Source organism: Stenella coeruleoalba (assembly GCF_951394435.1).
Source record: "Stenella coeruleoalba genome assembly, chromosome: 2".
Taxonomy (NCBI): domain Eukaryota; kingdom Metazoa; phylum Chordata; class Mammalia; order Artiodactyla; family Delphinidae; genus Stenella; species Stenella coeruleoalba.
Genome location: NC_137147.1, coordinates 106285371 through 106304840, shown reverse-complemented (window position 1 = coordinate 106304840; position 19470 = coordinate 106285371). Strand labels below are relative to the sequence as shown.

At 47.8% G+C, this 19470-nt stretch overlaps 1 protein-coding gene across 1 annotated transcript in view; it reads right to left on the bottom strand.

Annotated features, from left to right (window-relative positions):
- Positions 1-18867, bottom strand: part of ABHD17C (abhydrolase domain containing 17C, depalmitoylase) — a 57063-nt gene extending 38196 nt beyond the window's left edge. Inside the window, 3 exon segments of the mRNA XM_079914106.1 lie at positions 17730-18111; positions 18114-18172; positions 18174-18867. Coding sequence (XP_079770232.1) covers positions 17730-18111; positions 18114-18172; positions 18174-18856 — 1124 coding nt within the window. The 5' untranslated portion in view covers positions 18857-18867.
- Between the last annotated feature and the right edge of the window lie 603 nt (positions 18868-19470).

Below are 19470 nucleotides of genomic sequence, written 5' to 3'. Positions count from 1 at the left end.
TCCTTTTAGGGTTAAAGAGACCTTCTCACTTCCAAGAAACTGTAAGGGACCTAGAGCCTGATAAGAACCCACGAAGCAGAGAGGTTTCCAACAAGGTCAGAGGACTTACCTTACTTGTTGTCCCGTGGTTGTTGAGACAGAAGCACGTCCAGATCCAGTCTGGGGTTAAGTCAGTAAATCCTTATTGAAAACTGCCAAGTACTAGGCTCTTGGGCAGCTGGGTATGATAAACACCCTATATCCGTGGAGGGGGACCTGACTCCAGGAAACCATCTGCAATGGTAATTCAAGTTCTTGAGGATAAGAACCCCATTCTTAAGTTATCCCTCAGGGCCAGGTCCATAAATACCAGATGGCTTTTTAAAGATTTTCACTTCCCATCTAAAAAGAGAACTCCTGCAATTCCGTAGGAAAAACTGGTCCAGCTTAAAATGCTCAGGAAGAAAACACTGCTCTGTTATTTAAAATAGGTCATAATGGCTCCTTAAAACCAATTTCGGGAATGAAAAACAGACGAATGAGAAAGAAAACTCAGTTGCACTTTTAAAAAAATAATAAAAGTAAAAGGGTCAAATACAAAAAGACTATGTTGCCGGACCATCTGTACACGACTGCTTTATGTACAGACCGACAGAATCATTAGAAAAGAAACTACAGGAGCAATTACTAATGGCAACACATTAAGAGAGGCAGCCCTGGAACATTTTTTAAAGTCTAAAGAAATACACTGAAGCCTTGCACTTACTACTTCACAGCCACGTGGGGTGATGTGAGTCATTCACTCTCCCTCCACTTCCTTCTACCTTTGGATCGAGTGGGGGTAACAGTATCTGTCCTATCTTTCTCACAGAACTATTCTCAGGAACAAAGACAGTGTCTGTGATAGTGCTTTGGAGATGACAAAACCCTTGAGAGATACAGCAGGCTATTTCTCCAATCTTTGAAGGCTATCTACTATAAACTCTTTCATTTCTTTCCCTCTTCCTTTTCAGCTATTTAAAAACCCATTTGATCTAACTTACATACAAAGCACTTTACACTGACTCATTTCTTATTCATGACAAACACTACTACAAATACTACTATCATTTCTCCATTTTACAGAAGAGGAAACTGAGGCACAGAGGAAACAGCACAGGCAGGATTCAAACCCAGGCAGTCTGGCTGTACTGTCCTTGCTCTGCACCATGCGGCTCACCTAAAGTTATCGAGCGTTCTATTGACTAATCTTCAGCCATCTTCATTTTATCAGGATCCATAAAACAAAAGGCAACTTCGTGAGAACCATCTCATCCAAGTGCTGAAAGGAATCTGAGTAGACATCTCAGTAGAAAAGAATCATTTCTATTCTTCCTTTCATTTGATTTCCAAAGGTTCAGGAGACATTTTTTGTCTTCAGAATACTGTTAGACAAAAGTACAGAATTCTGTGTGTGTCTGTGTGTGTGTGTGTGTGTGTGTGTGTGTGTGTGTGTGTGTGTGTGTGTATGTGTGTCTGTGTCGGGAGTGGGGCAGTGTCACCTCCCTAAGGGTATTCAAAGTCATCTTTTAAATGCAAACTAAAAATTTTTTGGTACTATAGAAGATCTGGTAACAAGGCGAGACTGTACCAAACATCTAGCCCAGTACCTGACACATCAGGCAATTTGTCGAAGGATTGTAATTTCTGAAAATATTAATTTCTCATCATGCTCAGATCCTAAAATTCTGAGAATAGAAATCAAAAAATATTAGGTAACGGTATTAATCTAGAGCACTGGTGTCTAAACTTTTCATCATTCACCATTTTTCATAAAAATGAGAGCATGTACTCCTGGTGTGTGTGTGTGTGTGTAGATAGATAAAAATTTATATGTACATTAGTGTTTTAAAACACTATATAAAATCTTATGAACATTTAAAACAAAAACATATATTGAAAAATAGTAAATAATGAGCAGAAATATAAGTTCTGGTATTTTCTTTCTGCATCCCAGTGTACAGTCCTGAGCACCTTGAAAGATGCTCACCCCCTACCCACCCCATCACCTTGGGAGACTAGTTACACAGGGAATATTGCGTGATTTTAGAACAAGAGCTCCAGGGTCAGGATGCCTGGGTCCACATCTTGGCTCGCCTTTTAACTCTGTGTGACCCTGGGCAAGTCATTCATCTTTCCTGGTCCTCAGTTTTCAAATCTTTAAAATGGCGATAACAGTCCCCACCTCACAGATACGTTGATGCTTAAATAATGTAATGTGTGAAATGCGCTTAGCACAAAACAGCCAATCAATGAATGATGGTTAAACCAGAACTGACATTTAATGCAAGCCTCCTTTTTATAAATGGAGAAAATGAGGCCCAAAGGCATTACCTGACTATCCAGGCCACACAGCTGGGTATCTCAATGGTTGCCTAGAAGCTACATCTCCTAGCCCCACACCAGTTCTCTTTTAACTGTACCCCATTAATTCTAGATAAAATGGAACATACCCCTGGGGGTCCCCAACTTGTTCTCTCTTTACAACACTGATATTGAAAACAAGGGCCAAGACTCCAGTGCCTTTCCTTTGGTAACTATTGGATATTAAATCTATTTAATATCTCCCTTAAACCTGTTCTCACATTGCAATCCATACTCCAGTGGTGTGACACCACAGCACATCAGGAAAAGCTCGAGCCTGCAGCTAGCTCATCACACGCCTGAGTGCTAACACAGACAGCAAGAAGATATTGCTGGGGAAGCAGACAGCTAAGATCTGTGCATTTCAATGATGCGGATTTTTTCTTAAAAAAAAAAAAAGACCTATTATAAAGTAATAATAAAAGAGTAAGGATGGGGCGTGGGTTGAAGTACAGATGCTGCAAGAATGGCAGAATGTTGATAGCTGTTGAAGGTGGGTGATAAAGACATGGGGTTTATTTTAATATTTTATTTGCCTTGTGTACCACAATAAAGTTAAAAAAAAAAAAAAACATGGCAAGGGAAAAAAAGTAGCTGGTGTAGAGACCTCAAGGACCATGAGGAAATGAAGGCAATAGAGAGGCAGTCAGTGGACTTTGAGAGACATTTTTTTCCAAGTCTGCATTCTCTTAATTGTCAGCTGAGATGAAATATACAAATATTCCTCAATAACAAGAACCACAACCACCTTTTCCAAGTCTTAGAAAAACATGAGATGGCCATCAATACAGGTATGGAGGACTGTGGGAATTCACTTTGATAGTAGACAGACTTGCATCCACTCTTGGCCCATCAATGACAAAAAAGACAAACGTCCCCCCATTGCCTCTAAGTACTCCTCTACCCTTCTTGGAATGGTCCCACAGACAGGTGTCTCCGAAGAAAACAGCTCTGTCTTCCAGAAGGAGGGCCAGCCATGAGGAGGATCGGATGGCGGGCTGCCGGGAGGATCTCAGTTCCCAGGGTCCCTTATCGCCCCTCTCTCTCCCCTGGGCTGGGGTATACATTCACACCCAACCCAGGAAAGAGGCCTCAGCAGGAAGCTGGGGTGGCCACAGATACCTGAGGCCCAATCAAAGGAGATTAAGACTCTGAATCTTGAACCTGAAAAGAAAGAGGCCTCAGTACAAACACCACCCCTCAGTGATTCTCACCATTCCTTTGGCTGACACTGAAGGGTCTTCTGTACAATACACAGGGTGTTGTACTGGGGTCTCAGTGTGAGCCAAAAGAGTCAGAGCCTGGCCCTGTCCTCAAGGAGATGGCATTCTTGTACAAGAGTCAGACAGAACAAACCAAAAGACCAGGTGATAAGAGCTGGAGCAGACATATAATCAGAGCTCTGCGAGCGGAGGAAGGGCCAGCCGCCTGGATGGCAAGGCTCTGTAGGGGAGACGTGTCGCTGGGGGCGGGGGGGCGGATCCTGAACAGCCTGTGCTGGCCAGAGAAGGGCATTCCAGGTAAAGACACAGAAAGGCCAAGGCATATTTTTCTTTCATAAGCATACAGGCAGCAGTCTTTTACTCCAAGTAGCACTTTCCAGAAAAGAGGTGCTGACGGAAGAGAACAGCTCCTAAGAGGTTTAGATTCCAATTGTCTGGGCTGTTAATTAATTAACTTTGCAATCCTTTAGTAAAGGTGACGATGGGAGGATCACTCAAAGATAATAAAAGAGTGGATTTTAGAAGATACAGATGCCTATAAAAGTCCCCCAGAAACTCTTGCCCCATTTTCGTTCGGTTCAGAGAGAAAACACGTGGAAATAGACAGGCAGGAGGAATTATGCAAATTAAAACTGTAATCTTCACCACACTTAATCCTGCAAAAGTAATTATGGTGCTCTCACATTTTACACATCAAGAAACGCTGGTCCAGGATTTCCCTGGTGGTCCAGGATTTCCCTGGTGGGCCAGTGGTTAGGACTCCGCACTCCCAATGCAGGGGGCATGGCTTTGATCCTAGGTCGGGGAACTAAGATCCAGCATGCTGCACGGTGCAACCAAAATTTTAAATTTTTTAAAAAAAATTCTAAGGAGGAAGCAATTATGATACAACTGTGAGCCATTCTGGGGGCCCTCAAGCAACTTAAATGTCTCAGTATTCCTCAAATACAGACCACCCACCCTTTGTACCAGGCCTGCTGATATAAAATGCTTTAATCCAATCTACTAGATCAGAATCTCTGAGGGTGGGGTCCAGAATCCATTGTAGCAAGGCCCCCCAGGCATTGCTTACACTAAAGTCTGTAAACTCATAATCACCGAGTCATCCATTTATTTACTCAACACATATTCCGTAAGCGCTCATTATTGGTCAGACAGCGCTGTCCCAGGTACGCACAGATGTAAGCTAGAGCTGGGCAGTGGATGGAGCGTATGGAGAAGGATGTGAGGTGCGGAGAGCGGGCTGTCGCAGGAAGCCCAGGGAAGCCCTAAAATGATTTTTAAATGAACGTGGAGTCGTATGTTTAATTGGAATACATTAGTTTTTCCTACTAAAAACATCAAGAAAACCCTAGAAAGATGTATTAAGAGCAGATGAAGCTGGGCTTCCATGGTGGCGCAGTGGTTAAGAGTCTGCCTGCCAATGCTGGGGACATGGGTTGGAGCCCTGGTCCGGGAAGATCCCACATGCCGCGGAGCAACTAAGCCCGTGCGCCACAACTACTGAGCCTGCACTCTAGAGCCCACTATCCAACTACTGAAGCCCACGTGCCAAGAGCCCGTGCTCCGCAGCAAGAGAAGCCACCGCAATGAGAAGCCCGCACACCGCAAGGAAGAGTAGCCCCTGCTCTCAGCAACTAGAGAAAGCCCACGCGCAGCAACGAAGACCCAATGCAGCCTAAAATAAAAAATAAATAAATTTATTTAAAAGAAGATTTAAAAAATCATTTTATGTAGCCTTGTTATAGGAAATGTTTAGAAATGATTAAACACGTAACTGGTTACATGTATGTACATATACATGTATGTAAATTTAAATGGTATGAATGTTATGACGATAGTAATCGTTAAACAACATAGCAACCAAAAACAGAGATTCTGAAATATCCTTGCATTATTTATGACACTAGGGATAACTCAAACTGTTTTAGTTAAACCAGCGCACAAGAATCTTGCTCTGGTATCACAGACCTTTGCAGTCAATATAATTATCACTGCACATGGTCTGGTTCTGTCTGTGACCATCACTAAGAACAGTTTTGGGTAAGCTGGAATTCTCCTGAGATTACCAACTATAATAACAGAGGTGTCAGCCGGCAGAGTTATAATTACCGTCTGGAAACTCACTCTTTGTAGATATATTCTGAATACAGGCTTGCTTTACGTTTTCCCCCCAGTGTAACTGCCCAGGTTTCATTTTAACCGTTTAAAAATGTAAACTGAAGGAACAAACTAATAATCAGCACTGGAGGTTCCTTGTGCTCCTTTTTCATTTGACTCGGTTAACAAGTAACCTTGAGGTAGGGCTCCTCTCGGTGATTCAGCAAGTCAATGTCATGCAACAGTTAACAGTCTGAGCATTGAATGTGAATGACCTAGACTTCCTGGAAACAGAGGTCTCCGGTTTCACCATGGTGCCACGGTCCTTTAACACTCTGAAGTAAATCAATATTGTAGAAGTCATCAATGAGCTCCATTTCACACAGCCTTGAAAACTCAACAGGGATCTGAGGTACAAGGAGTCACGGAGCATTCATATTTTAGGAGAAAATGTGCATTCAGGTCCCTGGGCCAACTTTAGGAAAAAAAGATAACTCTTATCTACTGAAGGCTGTCCCATTAAAAAAGAGCAACCAGAGGGCTTCCCTGGTGGCGCAGTGGTTGAGAGTCCGCCTGCCGGTGCAGGGGACGTGGGTTCGTGCCCCGGTCCGGGAAGATCCCACATGCCGCGGAGCGGCTGGGCCCGTGAGCCATGGCCGCTGAGCCTGCGCGTCCGGAGCCTGTGCTCCGCAGCGGGAGAGGCCACAACAGTGAGAGGCCCGCGTACCGCAAAAAAAAAAAAAAGGAGCAACCAGAATGTCCTAAGTGGTGGAGAAAGAGGGAGTTCCACTTCCTCGTTCTCCCCATCCCTGACTCTGTGTCTGAGAAGTCTCTGGTTCCGCCCAGAACACAAGCTCAGCTCCTGAGCAGCTAAGCCTGGAAACAGCAGGGCAGAGGGAAGGGAGCAAAGCAGGAAGCGTTTGCAAAGTAATTGCAAGGTGTTGGATTACAGGTAAGGTTTCTTCTCCTTTTAAGGTCTCCTTTGGGGATATAAACACCTTGGTAGATGAAGTGCTATCCGATTTAAAATACTAATGCACACCACTCCCCAGAGCCAAAACATCATACACAGAGCCCTCGAGGTCAGAGGAACAAATTCAAAGAGCCTCTTCCCCCTTAGCTGCAAATAAAACGAAAACTCCTCTACAGTTCCTCTATAGCCACGCCCATCAAGCTCCCTCGCCCCGGGTATTATTTACATGTATGGAGAAGGGGGAAGGGAGCGATTTCTTTAACACCTGATCTAAGCGTCTGGTCTACAGCACGATCTGAGCATTTGGTGATTACAGCTCTAATGCTCTCAACGATCTGAAACAACAGCTTCCCATTTTTTGTCCCCTGACGATGCGGAAAGCCTCGTGTGCCAGAGCATCTGACATGAGGTCGTTGTTGTTATTGTTATGATTGTTATGATTATTATGATTACCATGTAGGGGCAGAAAAGTTTTCCCTTCTTCCTTTCTAGGTTCTTTGGCTGGTCTACTAATTAAATTGAAAGAAGACAGATTAACAGGAGAAAGGCAAACAAAAGTTTAGTAACAGGCATACGTGGGAAAGACCCAGGAAAACTGAGTAAGTCTCTGAAATGGCAGAAGTCTGCATCTTAAATAGCATCTTCAGCTAAAGCAAAACAAGACTGCGGTGGCGATCAGCTCTGGGAGGTCACCAGGAAAAGCAGAGGAAACAAAGGTGCGGTTGTTATGCAGATTAAAGTCCTCACCTTCTGCACTGATAAGAGCTTCTAGAGATAAGGTCGCACCCCCTCCCCCCCCCACCTTCCTGGAGCAGCTGGGGAGACACCCTTACAAATGGAGATTTTCCTTATACATGTAAATGTCTCTTACAGAAAGGTAACTTCTGCTCGGGTTTTCCAAAGCTTCTCCTGTGGCTACAGTTTCTTAAAATAATCAGCCTCAAATAATCCTTCTGCCAAAGAGACACACGTTGCAGTGGCCAATGTTGCGCCCCTACGACCACCATTGTTATTACTTTAACTGAGGTTCAGAAAGGTTAGGAAACTTGCCTGAGGTCTAGCAGTTAATAAGTGGCCCAGGCAGGACCTAAACTCAGGGGTGTGACTCCAAAACCTCTGCCCATGACCATTAAAAACATCAGAGAAAGTGAAGGCTGGCAGCCACACTCCTCTTCAGGTTACCCTTGAGGTTAACCCTGCCTGAGCTACTCTGATGTAAGAGCCACAAATCGGTTCCAGCAGTAAATCATCTCAATGAAGAACTGAATCATTACATCATTTCAAGGTGGGGATCTCTTGTGACTCGGCGACACAGGAGTCCGCTGGCCCCTGCAGAGTTGGGGGCCTCCCTCTCCCCGCCCCCTTCACCCACCGCCTCCCAGTCTCCTTTGCCCCAAGGGCGGTGCAGAATTCCGTCCACACCACAGACCGTTTGCACAGCAGCCCCCGTTGCAGGGCGGATGGTGCATCTGCTGCAGGGCAGAGAGGGGGGAGGCAACTCGAGAGGAGAGCCCTATTTTTCCACAGTCTTCCGTTTCCAGGCTCACAAAGGGAACCACACGCCGGTCATGAGGCAACCATGTCAGTGGTCTACTGACCTGGTTTAAGGTCTCTTAATTATGATCTATTCTTCAAGGTCCGTGCTCTCTGGCCAGTCACAGGCTGGGGCACACAGGGGCTGAGTGAAGAGTGGAGACGGCCCCGGGCAACCCCCTCCAGAAGTGCTAGTGATGGCTGTGCGGGGCAGTGCCTATCCCAGCCACAGCCCCACCTTATCCCCAAGGAGGGAGCCCTGTTCACTTACAACGCCTCGGCCCCGGCCATCACTATCCCGGGGTACAACTGGGGGACTCAAGAATGGGAACGATGCTACTATATATAAAGTAGATAATGAATGGGAACCTACTGTATAGCACAGGGAACTCTACTCAGTGCTCTCTAATGGCCTATATGGGAAAAGAATCTTAACAAAGAGAGGATATATGTATATGTATGGCTGATTCACTTTTCTGTACACCTGATACTAACACAGCGTTGTAAATCAAATATACTCCAATAAAAATTTTTTACAAAAGAAGAAGAATGGGAACGAGGTTTCTAGAAGCCAGAGGGAGACCAGTTCCTGGGCAGCTGAGTCGGGGGTAAGCACAGCTGGGGTGAAGTTGATGCGCAGAGACCAGGAACAGGGAAGAGACTTGCTGTAGAAAGAGCAATGGACCAGGCATGCAGAGAGAAGGAGCTGGGAGGCACCAGCTCACACAGAGGAAGCTGAGAGCGTGAGGGCCAAGGGCCAAGACGGCTTTCGAGTCCCCAGCTTCAGTCCCCGGGAGGCTCAGGAATCTTGCAAGTATGAACATGGCTGTGTCCTCTCAACAACTACTCCCCATCTTGGTCCACGCTAACGGGTTCCTGGCCACCAAAGACCTTCAACTAAAACCATCTATATACGCGTATAAAAAAATCTTCCCTAGCATATACTCTTTTCTTCAAGTGTTAACCAATTGTAATTGTGGCCAATCTTTAACTGAAGTTTCTAAGTGAGCGCATCTCAACCCTGGCTGCACACGTGCACGCACAGAAGCACACACACGTGACTGAATACATGCTCACTTACATATATGTACACACACAGATACACACACACACACACACACACACACACTCTCTCTCTCTCTCTCTCTCTCTCTCCCTCTCTCTCTCTCTCTCTCTCTCTCTCTAAGACAAAATCTACCTGGAACTGCTGAAGGGCAGCCAGGGTTGAGATCCACTGTAGAGACTTGAATCCACCAGGTTTCTCCGTGTAGTCAGGGAAAGCAAATTCAAAACCACGAGGTACTTCCTCTGAAAATCATGAAACACAGCCTTACTTAAAGAAGGCACCTCAGAAGCCATGTACAGTAAGTCCCTACATATGAACCAGTTCCGGTCCGAGAGCATGTTCGAAACAAGTCCAACTTGTTCATAAGTCCAAAAAATTTAGCCTAGGTCCCCAATTAACACAGTCGGCTCTATAGTACTGCACTGGAATAGGTTTATAATACTTTTCACACAAATAATACATAAAAGAAACACAAAAAATAAAGAAAACATTTTGACTCTTAACAGTACGGTACCTTGAAAAGTACAGTAGCACAGTACGACAGCTGGCATCCAGGGGCTGGCATCGAGTGAACAGGCAAGAAGAGTTACTGACTGGAGGAGGGAGAGGAGGTGGGAGATGCTAGAGCTGAAGGATCGTCAGCAACAGGAGACGGAGGGCGAGCTGCAACGTCACTCACACCTGACGTGGATGGCACAGGTTCTGGTTCCTTACCAGAACCAGATGCACATTCGCATCTTTGAAAGCTCGCAACTTGAGGGTTCGTATGTAGCGGACTTACTGTAGTTGAATCCCTTGCTTTTAAAACAATGGAATGTAAAGCCCAGAAGTGTGGAGCGTCTCCCTGCATGAGTGACATCATGGATTAGAGGGACTGCTGGAATTAGAACTAAGTTCCCTAGTTCAAAAAGTTTTGTGTACATCTAATTTTCGCAAATTAAGTCTTTTACAAATCAGCAAACTTATTATTTAAAGCAATCCTGAAAAAAAAATCATTCTGATATCCAATTCACGATCTCCTAAGTGTATCTGTGTTGAGACTTTGGATTCTTGTACCTGAAGCTTCTTCTTTTTTTTTTTTTTAACATCTCTATTGGAGTAGAATTGCTTTACAATGGTGTGTTAAGTTTCTGCTGTATCACAAAATGAATCAGCTATACGTATACATATATCCCCATATCCCCTCCTCTTGCGTCTCCCTCCCACCCTCCCTATCCCACCCCTCCAGGCGGTCACAAAGCACCTGGCTGATCTCCCTGTGCTACGCGGCTGCTTCCCACTAGCTATCAGTTTTACATTTGGTAGTGCGTATATGTCAATGCCCCTGTCTCACTTCATCCCAGCTTCCCCTTCCCCCTCCCCGTGTCCTCAAGTCCATTCTCTATGTACATGAAGCTTCTTAAAATGGAGCAGATTTATGGCCTCCAACACTAGCGTAAGCAAAATCCAATAGAGAAGGTAAATCTGCTGCCACGATGAACAGTAAAATTCCTGAAGCCAGACTCTGGAGTCTTATGCGGGGTTATTAATATGGGTACAGTAGTTACTAAATTTGGAGAGAGGGAGGGAAGTGAAAGCAGTAGCAGAAGGTCGGGAGTGAACTTAAGGGTTTGATCTAAGTGACCTCACGACAGTATCATTCTAAAGACTTCTTCAGAAAATTAAAAAAAAAAAAAAAAAAAAAAGAGTGGGCTCTTCCACTAGTGCAATATGCCATTGCACTAGTAGAGTTTTCAGACTGAATTTTAGAAAACTGAGCCTCCAAGATTGCCCTAAATAAAAACAGGAAGAGAAAACCCATTAAGGAGTTATTGACCATTAACACAGAAACATGGAAAGGCTTGTCAGATCTTTGGCATCTGGGTTACTAGAGGAAAGGAAGGCCCCTCAAAAAACAGAACCATGGGAAAGTAAGCTTTGGTGGGATAGGGGTGACAGCGCAGATTCTGTTGTGCTAGAGGAAGAAATCCTGCCTGATGGCATGGCGAGGGCAGCCTGAAGAACCAGGTACAGCCCGAGGGCACTGGAGCAGGGCGGTGGGGACATTAAAGAAGAGGCTCTAAGTGAACCCCCAAAACACACGTCACCAATGTCAGTTTCAAAAGGTCTCTTCTTAGGAGTTGCGTTCTTCCTAATGGGATATTTTCACACTAACTGCCTTGAACCGCACGCTAATATTCTATTTCCATTCTAGAAAGATCACTGTGCGTTCACATAACACACTATTTATAACACATTCTGTTTTCCTTGTCGCTAATCAGTCAAACTCGGGAAGAAATCATGAGCATTCTTCCTTTAATGGCACCGTGGAATTAATTCCCTCTGAGAAAACTGAGAATAAAGAAGTTAGGTCATTAAATTCCACACTCTCGGGAAAGTAGTAACTGTTTTGCTGCTCCCAGGAGAAATCCATCCTGAGTCATAACTGTGAACAACATTCACAACCAACAGAAGAAGGTGCTTTTCAAGGCCCTCACTACCTGAGGATACCCACGACAGCCTTCCCATGACTTAGGGATTTTCCAATTACGGATCCTGTGAATCACAGATGCAAAAGTTATAAAAGAGCAACACACGGCTACATATTCAAAATGCCTCTAAAATTTAGTCCATCCTTTCACACAAAAAAGACAGCGTTTGAGATTAACGATACTCAAGCAAACCTTAGTGTCTGGTACGATCACAGTATCGATATATGTGTGTTCAACGGTTAATGGTTTATTAGCTGAAAGAATGAATGAGTGAAAGAAATAGTAAGTAACTTGCCTTTTGTACCTAGGCATTTAAAGTTCTTTTTTTAACCCCAGCCTCTCGGCTTGCGGGATCTTACATCTTAGTTCCCTGATCAGGGATCAAACCCTGGTCCTGGCAATGAAAGCGCAGAATCCTAACCGAGAGACCGCCAAGGAATTCCCTGAAAGTTCTTATTTACCTTCCTCTCTCTGCATTTGCTTTCTCTGATGAGGTCAATTGCTCCGCCAGTGTTACCAAATGCCTCTCTCGTCCACAGTCATTGCACAAAACCACTTCTGTGAATGGTGATGGGAAACACTAATAACATATTGAATCATAAATGCCTCTACTCTCCTGTTTCTCTAGATCAAAATGTTCCAGCCAAAATTCTGTCTAACTTACACCTCATCCTCTGGGTTATTTGCTTGTTTGGGTTTACACCTTCAAATCAGCTTGATTCACTCCCTCTTGAATCACAGGTCCCAATTCTGCAGCCTAAATCAGCTCACATCCGAGAAGACCCCTGAAGGATGTGTGCTGAGGAGGCTTAATCCGCCTACTTAATCCCACCTTAACCAACGGGCAGCCTTTACTGCACAAATTAACCACACCAGCTCAAATTACGACACTACCCTCCAATAAGGCTACGTTGATTTTCACAGTGTCCTTTCTACAAATATTTCTAAGTGATTCCAATTCATTCCCTCAATTGCTCAGAGTCACAACATGCTTATAAAGTGTATTAGTAACTCAAATGTAAAACATGCCCTAACCTTCAAGGCCTCCACCATGTTTAGATTCTCAACTGTCTCTCTGTGTTCTAAAACCGACTGCCGAGGGGCTTCCCTGGTGGCACGGAGGTTAAGAATCCACCTGCCGGGCTTCCCTGGTGGCGCAGAGGTTGAGAGCCCGCCTGCCGATGCAGGGGACACGGGTTCGTGCCCCGGTCCGGGAAGATTCCACATGCCGCGGAGCGGCTGGGCCCGTGAGCCATGGCCGCTGAGCCTGCGCGACGGGAGCCTGTGCTCCGCAACAGGAGGGGCCATAACAGTGAGAGGCCCGCGTACCGCAAAAAAAAAAGAATCCACCTGCCAATGCAGGGGACACGGGTTCGAGCCCTGGTATGGGAAGATCCCACAAGCCACAGAGCAATTAAGCTACTAAGCTGTGCACTGCAACTACTCTAGAGCCCACAAGCTACAAGTACTAAGCCTACGTGCCAAAGCTACTGAAGCCCGCGCGCCTACAGCCTGTGCTCTGCAACTGCAACAAGAGAAGCCACCGCAATGAGAAGGCTGCGCATCGCAACGAAGAGTAGCCCCCGCTCGCCGCAATTAGAGAAAGCCCGCGCACAGCAACAAAGACCCAATGCAGCCAAAAAATTAATTAATTAATTAAAAATAAATAAAACCAACTGCAGGTAGGCTGAATATTGTGTTTGTGTGTGTGTGCGTGCACACGCACGCGTGCAAGCATGCACATGTCCCATATGTTGAAACCTAACCCACAGGGTGATGTTATTAGGAGGTGGGGTTTTTGAAAGGTGACTAGGTCATGAAGGTGGAACCCATATGAATGGGATTAGTGCCCTTATAAACCAGCCCAAGAAAGCTCCCTTGCCCCTTCCACCGTGTGAGAAAACGATGAGAAGTCCGCAACCAGAAACAGGGTTCTCACCAGAGCCTGACAATGCTGGCACCCTGATCTCAGACTTCCAGCCTCCAGAACTGAGAAATTTTTGTTGCTTTTAAGCCACCCAGTCTATGGTACTTTGCTACAGCTGTACGAACCTAATAAAACACCAACTTACTTCTTCCATGCTGAGTCCATGCTCTCCCTGGCTCTTTCAAATCTCACCTCTCTTCTACACCCTTTTCAGTCATTTTTCAAATGCTTAAAATAATCATCTATTGGCCAAATAGCAATGACCACCTTTTTGCCTTAGAATTTACTTCCTCCCCAAACCCTTATTTTAGATTACTGGCCCACTCTACTGCTCATCATTTAGGGAATTTGCTACCTTTACCCATGGAAATACTAGGTAGTATCTGTGTTTGAAGTCCTCCATCAAGGACTGGGCAGCTCACTGGAGCATGCACAGATAGTAATGGAGAAAGGATGAAGAGAAATACAAAAGGGTTATTGTTACTCTTCTGTTCGATACAGATACTTCAATGTTGCAAACATGGGCATATAATAGATACAAAGTGGATCAGACCTCAAGCCAACACGTTGTAACCCCTTTCTTTGCCTATGGTTATGCCCATGGATATCAAACCCTAGAGGTAAAATAGATGCAACTCTTTGTAAGAAAATTAGGAAAGTTTGAATCTATCCCATCTGTTTATGGGGCACCCATATGTGCAACCCATTAAACAAACATTTAATGAGTGTCTCTTATCTTAAGGCACTTTGCCGGTTGTTGGGAAAACAGAAGACAGGGAGGCCTTGCCCTCAAGGAACTTTCAACTTAGTGGGATGCAGTCACACAACAGGACACAGCAACACAGTGTGATAAGTGCAGGTAAAGGAGCTGAGTACCAGGTGCACAGGAATACCAAGGGTCCCAGAACCCAGTCAGGATCCAGACAGGATAGAGAATTCAGGGCATAGGAAAGGGGCATATACAAAGGGCCGGGTGTGAGTATGAGGAGGGAGGGCAAGTACTGGGCTGGGTACTTTGGGGAATGCACGGCACTGACACACACACCTTACATCCCTCCTGGGGGAATAACACCTGAGTGTAGAGATGGAGATGATTTAGGACAGGGTGGGCTCTCCAATCAGTGTTCGGAGCAGTGTTCTGAGTGTCTCTTCTCATCAGGAGATCAGAAAAGAGAAAGATCCCCGAGGAAGACATGAAGGCTGGGGGTGCAAAACGGGATCAGAGGCAGCCGCGGAACAATGAGTACATGGGGCGGGGGGGTGGGGGAGGTCCTGCTGCCGTGGCAATGACCTGAACGGAGCTGTACATGGGCAGAGAAGAGGGCATCTTCCAGGCAAGGTTAGAGCAGAAAAACTACAGAGAGCCGAGAGGAGGTGGTTAAGGGACTGCTTAGCTTCTGAGTCAAGTAACTCCTAGCCTATTAGAATAACAGAGACATGTAAATGCACCTCTAGAGAAATCTGATGAATAGGACTGCATGGTGTGGAAAGAGTACTAAACCAGCAGTCAAGAGACCTACTGCTCTTCCCCAGCTCTCCGTCAAATGAGGGTGCACAAGGACAGTGTCCATAAATGATATGGGAAATAAACTTAGTCCTTTACAACCAGCATTCTTTTTCTTCTTCTTTAAAAAAAAAATAATATGAAATAAAACAGAACATAGTGGGACTGCCCTGGTGGCGCAGTGGTTAAGAATCTGCCTGCCAATGCAGGGGACATGGGTTCGAACCCTGGTCCGGGAAGATCCCACATGCTGCGGAGCAACTAAGCCCGTGCACCACAACTACTGAGCCTGCGCTCTAGAGCCCGCGAGCCACAACTACTGAGCCTGCACACCACAACTACTGAAGCCCTTGTGCCTACAGCCTGTGCTCCGCAACAAGAGAAGCCCCTGCAATGAGAAGCCCATGCACCACAACGAAGAGTAGCCCCCGCTCGCCGCAACTAGAAAAACCTCGCGCGCAGCAACAAAGACCCAACACAGTCAAAAATAAATAAATATATTTATTTTTTAAAAAAAAATAGTCTGCATGTGTATTGCCCACAGGCAAAAATATTGTTTTGTGAGACATTTGCTTCTGATACATAGACACAGATGTGTATGTGTGCACTTGATCTAGATGTAAAATGTGTTTCTTATTGTGGGGTCACAATCCAAAAAAGTTTGAAAAACACAGGACAAGAAGATGTGAAAGGTTTCTTCAAATCCTAAGATTCTCACTTAGCCTTTAAGTTCTAACCTATTTTACAGGTGAGTAACTCAATCTAGACATGAGTTCTGGTATAAAGTTGAATAAATCCCGGGCAAAGTTAAGCTATACCAGCACATAATTCAAAATTTAACCTTACCTAAAACAATACCCTTAATTAAATTAAATATGACAAGTCTCCAGGAAATAACTATGCCTCACATATGTTGTAACACAGACACACCTGCATATTCAGAGCAAAGGGTTAGCCTTACATCTGAAAGGATTTCATTCTAATCCAGACACGCATATCTGAAAGGATTTCATTCTAATCCAGACAGGCACATACAGGAACAGTGTTCTGCAGAAATTTTATCATAAAACCTATTCAAGGTAGGATTGTAATGTTTCACTTTAAAAAGATCTAATGCCAACCCTTATTTTTAATACCTTTACCAACAGCAAATTCTAGCAATCTATTGATTGTGTGTGACACACATACTTTTGAAACCCTTTACTGGAACAGGTGGCTTTTTAACTTGTAGATTCTGACTCAGTGTCTCTGCCTATGGTACCATCTCAGCCTAAACCACTTTCAAAAAGCTATCATCCAAATGAACTTCAGGACTTCAGGAGAACGTGAATAAGCAACTTATTAAATCCTAAGTACTTCCCTGTTGGACAAGTCATTTTCCCAGAAAGGCACAGGGTAATTTATGAGCATATGTATGGAGACAAAGATCACTAATGTTGGCAGTCTGTATGAGCCGAGCAAACATTTTAGATAAAGACTATACGTGTCAAGAGCCGTAACAGTGCCAATTCAACTTATTCTGGGGACTCTTTCATCTGAAGCAATCGGATGTCATAGGAGACATGATCTCAGGTATTTTCACCATCCCTGCTACCAGGTGGCCGGGGCAAAATCATAGATACCCAAACCGGACCACAAACAGGTGACACGACTTGCCCACTTACCAGACTTCTGCCTCACTCGGACTAACACTCAAGTTTTGTTTGCTGGTCTTACTAGGTCTAGCCCTGAAACCACGCCCCCAATTTCTGCCTTGCACATAAAAGGCCCTTCCTCGATAAAATACTTTGTCGTTCTCCTGTGAATGCTAACTCAAGGTCAAGAGATTCCCCAAACCCTGTAACGTAAGATTCCAACTCATCCTGGGTTTTTACTGAGGCTCTGAGGAAGATGCCAGGCCCACAGGCACGAGCTAACTCCCTGCCCGCAGTGCCAGCTACTCAGCCCCACCAGGAGGCAAACTTCACACCACCCGACCCTGCGGCTGACTCCACGGATGCCCAGACACGGCCCCGCCGAGCACTTTACAACCGGAACGTCTTTTGGAAGTCCTCCCGTCTCGCCCCCTGATTTTACAAGGAAGGAAACAGAGGTATGAGACTCGCGCGCCTTACCCAAGGTCACTTCAGCCCGAGGACCTCCAGCCTCTGGCTGCCAGCTCACACAAACTAAACGCGAACCAAGCTGTTTCTGCCCGGTATTTAAGCACCCCAACGTTGCCACTTGCGGTAACCAGAACCACAAAAGACCCAGCCGGTGGATCGGGGGCACCCGGGCGCGCCAAAGCAGGCAAAATCCTCCGAGTCCGAACTCTCCAGGAACCCGAGGGCGGGCGGAGTTTTTGGAGGGGGTGAGAGAAAGCCAGGGAGCGAGAAGAAATGAGAATCCACGGCGGCCGCGGGGCGGCGGGTGGGGTGGGGGGTCTCTGCTCGCCCACAGCCCCGGACGAGGGGCCCCCTTCCTCTCAGGCCGCCCCAGAGGCCCCCAGGGGACCCGCAGCCCGCCTCCCCGCAGTGGCAGGCCAGGCCTGGCGACCGCCGCCGGGCTCACCGGGTGCGTAGCGCCTGCCACGCGGCGTCGATGTCGGCGTAGAGGTTCTTCTCGGAGGGCTTGCCCGAGCTGACGCCGTAGCCCGAGTAGTCGTAGGAGAAGATGTTGCAGTTGATGCGCGAGCCGAGGCCGATGTAGAAGCTGCACATCTGGCCGAGGTCCACGGCGTTGCCGTGCGAGAAGAGCAGCGTGTAGCGGCTGGAGGGCGCGCAGCGCACGAACATGCAGCCGAGCCGGTTGTCCCGGGCCGTGCGCGAGAAGAAGACCTCGACGGCGTCCAGCTCGCGCTGCGAGTACTGCCAGTCGGCGCGCTCGCTCAGGTGCAGGCTGCACGCGCCGGGCCCCGAGCCCGCGCCCTCCTCGGGCTGCTGCGGCGCCGGCTGGGCCGCGGCGGTGGCGGCGGCGGCGGCGGCGGCCGAGGCCGGGGCGGGGGCGCCGGGGCCGCGCTGCTCGGGCGCCAGCACCGTGTAGGTGGGCTCGGGCGGCAGGAAGGCCAGCTTGGCGGCGATGCGGCTCGGGCAGGGCGGGCAGCAGAAGAGCCAGCACAGCTCGCCCAGCGAGAAGCCGTTCATCCTGGGGCCTGGCTCGGGCATCGGGGCGGCCTCGAGCCCGCCGCCGCCAGTACGGCAGGCAGGCAGGCAGGCTGGCTCGGGTGCGAGGGCGGGCGGGCGCGCGGCGAGGAGCGCGCGAGCAGAGCACGGAGGACGGCTGCTGCCCGCCCGCCCGGCGGCAGGAGGACGGGGGGAGGGGAAGTGCAGGAGGAGGGAGGCGGGGCCGGCCCGGCGGGCGCCGAGCTTAGAGTCGGGGCGGGTCAGCGGCGGCCCCGCGGGCCGGGCGAGGCGCGGGCGTCTGGGGCCCGCGCGCTGCACACAAAGCGGGCGGCGGCGGCGGCCATGCCGGCTCGAGCGCACCGCCCCCAGGCCCCCGCTCCCGCACGACCGCCGCCGCCGCCGCCGCCACTTCCGGGTTACCGAGCGCCCGCGCCCCGGCCGGGCCCTGGCGCCGGGCTCGGCATCTGGGCGGGGCTCCCCGGCCACCTCCTCCGACTCCGCGTGTGAGGGCGCGGGCACCTGCTCTGGCCTGGGAAGCGAGTCCTCCTTCCCGGGACGGACCGGGGCCCGGAGCATGGGGCGCCCGGCTTAGGGGTCTGCGTGGGGGGCAAGGGGGCAGATCCCCAGAGGGGGCCCTGGAGGGGGCGCCGGCACCTTTAGCCCCCTGGGAAGCACGACCTGGGGCCGACAGGGGCTCTCCGACAGGAGCGCAGGGCCGACAGGAGAGCAGGGACCCGGAGGAGCGGGGTACCCGGGCTTAGGCACGTGGGGCAGGTGGGCCGATCCCCAGGCCGGACAGTGGAAGTGGCGCGGGTATCCTCCCCGATCGGACCATTCCCCTCTCTCCCCTCCCCCTGAAATTCCCTTCCTCAAATCCAAGTTTTCTCATGCATGGAGGTTCTTGGGAATCTATTGAAAATTTAACGAGTGGAAGAGAGTTGGAATGAACCTGAAATACTTGACTCTTTGGGTCCATGGTGCTTTCTGAACTGCCTCTTCCCAAAGTCTCAGGACCATAAAGGGTACTGGTGGTGTGGGATAGAGCGGCGATCGCTGTATTTCCCTGTTACAGGAGGCTGTTTCTGCATATGTAGCCACAGTATTGCTTTCCTAGGGACATGACTGGGCCTTTAGTAAATCCCTGTATCTATAAAAGTCAGCTACTATAACAGGGCCGCACTGTATAGTTA